Source organism: Sinocyclocheilus anshuiensis, unplaced genomic scaffold (assembly GCF_001515605.1).
Source record: "Sinocyclocheilus anshuiensis isolate Anshui unplaced genomic scaffold, SAMN03320099.WGS_v1.1 scaffold426, whole genome shotgun sequence".
NCBI classification, from domain to species: domain Eukaryota; kingdom Metazoa; phylum Chordata; class Actinopteri; order Cypriniformes; family Cyprinidae; genus Sinocyclocheilus; species Sinocyclocheilus anshuiensis.
In genome coordinates, this window is record NW_015542362.1 from 2,169,288 (window position 1) to 2,174,324 (window position 5,037).

General features: G+C 31.9%; 1 protein-coding gene and 1 long non-coding RNA gene across 2 annotated transcripts in view; one reads left to right on the plus strand and one right to left on the minus strand.

Moving 5' to 3' along the window:
• The window catches only part of LOC107692006 (aldehyde dehydrogenase family 1 member A3-like), a 31,723-nt gene that overhangs the window by 11,037 nt on the left and 15,649 nt on the right, over positions 1 to 5,037 (minus strand). The window contains exons 6-8 of the mRNA XM_016490879.1: positions 4,233 to 4,361; positions 2,302 to 2,415; positions 704 to 806 (exon numbers count right to left, since the gene is read on the minus strand). Of these exons, the coding sequence (XP_016346365.1) occupies positions 704 to 806; positions 2,302 to 2,415; positions 4,233 to 4,361 (346 nt within the window). The remainder of the gene's footprint in view (positions 1 to 703; positions 807 to 2,301; positions 2,416 to 4,232; positions 4,362 to 5,037) is intronic.
• Positions 1,700 to 5,037, plus strand: part of LOC107692007 (uncharacterized) — a 15,043-nt gene continuing 11,705 nt past the window's right edge. Inside the window, exons 1-2 of the long non-coding RNA XR_001634610.1 lie at positions 1,700 to 1,710; positions 4,537 to 4,538. This is a non-coding gene — a long non-coding RNA (uncharacterized LOC107692007). The remainder of the gene's footprint in view (positions 1,711 to 4,536; positions 4,539 to 5,037) is intronic.

A 5,037-nucleotide genomic window follows, 5' to 3' on the forward strand; every position in this document is an offset into this window, starting at 1 on the left:
CAGAAGTGTGAGATAAAAAGTCGCAATTACTTTTTTTTATTTTTTATTCAGTGGCGGAAACGGGCTTCCATACCATCGATTAGTAAATTTAGATTTTAATTTATTAATCTAGAAAATATACTAGCGTTTATGCAAAGTGACTTAAACATGAAGATAATACAAAGAGAAAAAATACCCAAAAGAGAAAAACAAGTCATTTCAATCCATTCAATTTTTTACAAAATTATTTATATATAATTTATAATAACTATAAATTATAAAATTACAATTATAAATTAAAATGATAAATTATTGATATACGTATTTACTTATGCATCTTATTCTATTGTATTTATTTTATTGTTTTATTTCATAAAAAGTAACAAATTATGCCAAAAAAAAAAAAAAAACCTCAATGCCACAATGGATCAATGAAAATCATATATTCCAGAGAACCATGTAATACGTTATTATACACGTAACAAACCTGCAAATGTTTGATTAAGTGTGTTGCTTTCCCTGAAAATGAATGCACTTGGGTTTTGTTTTCTACTGCAATGACATTCAGAAGTGTCTCTTAAGTGTCTAAATACTCTCCCCTCTTTTAAACAGAGAGCTGCAGCTTTTCATCTGGGAGGATGCTGCACATATCGTTCCCATTCCGTTTTTCCCAGCGCGGTTGTTATTGTCTGAGCGGTGGGATCTGGAAAACCACATCACTCACAGTCTGAGTCAGCAAACACAATGCAGGGGTTCTTCCCTCCCAGCTCAAGAGTCACTCTTTTCAGGTTGCTCTTGGCCGCCGCCGCTTTGATCAGCTGGCCCACCTGAACACAAACACAGCGCAGGACAATAACCAGAGCGCTCACTAATGATGCCTCCACAAGCCGCTCTTATGAATATCAGCTGGTGTATTATGTAGATAATGACAGGAAACGTGCCCAAAACAGCACAGCGCTTTGAAACATTACAGTTCAGAGCACCCAGATTCAGCTCACATGAAAAATGCGGATCTTAACCCACAGAACTGATATCTGAACGAAATGGTTTAACAGTATTTGAAGTGTGACACAAATTTGCAGGGGAAATAAATCTCAACGTAACATCTCAGATGTATCTGTTGATCTTCTCATATGGAAATAAATAAATCATTAAATACATTTTCATATATATTTTGGCCATATATAAAAATGATATAAACTGAAAAAAACGATTTATACACAGTAGTTATACACCGACTTAAACATCAAACTCATATATGTATGTATATATTTGCAAAAATAATCAAGGAAAAAAGTCAATTATACTGTATGTGGGTCAAAGACGTTAAGTAAATAAATTTACAAAAGCGATTATATGTCCATAAAGCACATTAAATGTAAGTAAAGTGTCTACTTTTAAGGTTTCAAATAAGTTTTTGGAGAAAATGTCATTCAGTGTAACAATATTTGTCAAAATTCAAACAACACGCTTATTCTGACTTGTGCATATTAAAATATATAAAAGAATAAGGGCGCATATTAAATTTGATTGTGTTTTAAATGAGTAAAATATTCTTACTGACAAATGGGCAAAACCTAGGATAGTGGCAAATTTTAGAAATGTAAAATTACAAATATTTAGTATTTGGGGTGAAAGTAATTAGTCTTTTAATATGTCATAAATTGATTTTTGTTGTAAATATGCCTGACAAGATTGTTACACTGAATGACATTTTAGCAGGTCTCTTCTGTAAATCAGGGAAAAATGTATGATATTTATTTTTTGCTCGGAAAAACAAAAACAAAGTTGCAATTAAATTAAACAGAAAACTTTTTACATTTTTGGGGGAAAAACAACAACAATTTAAAGCAGTATTACACTTAATGTTTTTATGCTGAAACCCTTTTTCGTCTTTGACCCATATATTATAATTTACAAATTGATTTACAATATATTTGCATCACATTTTAATAACTCATATTTTCTCAAATTTTCCCCCTTTTTTAGATATATTTTCAATCTAAATATACTTATATTATCCAGAATATATTTTTAAAAATACATTGGCAGACCGTAAATGTATTTTAATGCCATTCAAAGTACATTTTGGCATGCCAAGGTCTAAATAGAATATATTTTTTAATTTTAAAAATATATTTCTCTAAGCTGCACTGCCTACCATATTTATTTAAAATGTAGATTTTTTTGGCAGAAAAAACAAACAAAATCTTACAGTATGTCAACAATTGCATTTGTGTCATTCACACTCGTTTGTGTGTCTTCATCTTTGTATTTCTCTTACGGCTTTGTGCAATGAGCTTTTTCTCATAACTTCCTCACCTCTGTGGAGCCTGTAAAGGCCACTTTGTCGATGTTCATATGACTGCCGATTGCCGCTCCAGCCGTTGGTCCAAACCCAGGCACGATATTCACGACTCCGGGTGGAAAACCGGCCTGTATATGACATGATGGAAAGAACAGGCTTTATTTGTATTACTTATAAAAACATACTAGCCTAATACTGTTTGATACAGCTTAATTCTTTCCTTTAAAGGAAGAGGATAAAATGGGAAATGAATAGGTCAAAAAATTGCCCACGGGGACAGAGACAGCAAGACTGCTGATGTACACAAAGAGACGCTTTTCTTTTGAGGATTGAAACCACATTGATCTCATTCATAATGATAAAGACATAAATCATCTCTTTTTTAGATACAGACGGCTTGAATAGAAAGCAAGTGGCGGTTGACTGAAGGCTTGCAGCTGCAGTTTAGTCCATGTCCTTACAGCAATTCATGTGTCCTGCTCTCTTTGAAGAATTAAACATGATAATTTGAGCGTTTTGTATAAACAGAGACAGAGCAACAAATCATTACCCACAATGCAGCTGAGTCATTTTGTAATACAGCCAGGTTCCCAACCGGGTTTATACCCCTCTAAGACTGCAATCAATGTTCAAACGTTTGAATTAGTGCTTTCAAATGATTAATCGCATCCAAAATACAAGTTTTTGTTTACATAATATATATGTGTGTGTACTGTGTATATTTATTATGCTTATTTAAATACATACACATACAGTATATATTTTTATATTCATATAATTTATATTATATATAAATATATTTAATATATAAACATAACATATTTTTCTTAAATATATACATGCATGTGTGTGTATTTATATATACATAATAGATATACATAGTACACACACATATATTATGTAAACAAAAACTTTTATTATGGATGCAATTAATCGTTTGACAGCACTCGTTTGAATAAATATATTTAATTCATTTAATTACTCATTTTTGAATATAAGATCAGGTATCGTAATGTTGTATTTTGTAATATTTTGAGTAGTTTTTCTATTTTAATGCATTTTATTTATTTTTTAAAAGGTATTTTAAAGATTTTTTTACACTGTAACCTTAAAAAAAATTAATAGTACCTTTAGATTTGATAAATTTATGAATCTAGCAGATAGCCTGGCTTATAGCCAAAGTGACTTTTGTCCAAAGAGAGACAACAATATTGTTATTGTTATGTATGTTTTTTTAAATACATATTTTATTTTATTTTGTTATATATTGTATTTTATAAAAGTTAAAAATTATATAAAAGTTTGTTCTTTTAGTTTTTATTCATTTCTTTTTTATTTAATTTGACAAAAAAGTAACAAATTATACAAATGATTTGCTTTTTTATTTATTTTTTATTTTTTGCTTTATTCTATTTCATAAAAAGTAACAAATTATACAAAAAGATTTGCTTTATTTCATTTTTTCATTTATTTGATTTTTTATTAATTATTTATTTATTTATTTTTTATAAAAAAGTACAAAAATTTATAAAAGATTTGCTTTGTTATTTATTTATTTAGTTATTTATTCCTTGCTTGCTTGATTTTATTTAATAAAAAATAACTAATTATAAAAAAATATTTGCTTAGTGTAACAATGGACCAATCAGAATCAAGCATTCCAGAGACCAATTCTATAATTTATTATATCCACTGGGGTGCAAAAAGCCTCTGCCAAACTTTAATTTGGCATCATAATCTCACGATCCCCATACAGATCAATCATGAAGCCCCGGCTGGGAAACCCTGGCTTACAATGTTTGTACAATGCGCACAATCAAACCACAAAATCTGGGAGCAAGAAAGGTAGCGCTGATGCAATCAATCATCAATGTCCATATTAATAAAATCAACTCAACAAACGAGAACGCCAAACCAAAGCAATGAGGCCCCGCTGCCCCCTCACCTCCTTTATGAGCGCTCCGGCGTGAAGAGCCGTCAGCGGGGTCTGCTCAGCCGGTTTAATGACCACCGTGTTCCCGCAGGCCAAAGCCGGCGCGATCTTCCACATAAACATCAGCAGAGGGAAGTTCCACTACAAATACAGAAGACAATTAAACGGATTATGCAATAAATAGCTGACAACGGGTTGTTGGATTACTAGAAAATAATGCACCCCCGAGGTGGTAAATCGTGCCGTGTGCGTTATTTTCTAACAATTCAGCGGACCAGACACAATCACGGTTACCACACCTCACCACATTGTTCAGATGTTGTATTTCAAGATATTCATCAGGTTTTTGTCCTTGTGTGTAGAATTAATTTCTTATGCATCCATTGTTAATTCCAAAACATAATTTTAAAACTAGCAATGGAGGATTGAGCCATTGATAGCAGACTAATGCAGTTAATAATGAAGTTATTAGACAGACGGAAAGAGAGAGAGAGAGAGAGAGAGATTAAGTGTGGGAGAAAAATAATATGTGCGTTCTGTACATAATAAAACGTAATTTTAAGGCAAAAACATGGAAATAATTTGTCAATTTTTCATCCTATTGTTTACTTTATTTACTTGCTTTGTGTCGTTGTAGGGTTTAGTTCATCAACCAATCAGAATCAAGCATTCAACAGCTGCCAACCCCACCCCTATTGCAGACCTCAAATAGCTCCGCCCCTTTTCAGTGCCGCGCCAGTTGTCTTTTGTCTTCCGTTTGGATTTCCACAGCGTGAAGGTAAGCTCGTACAAATTTATGAATGAACCGCTCATTTTA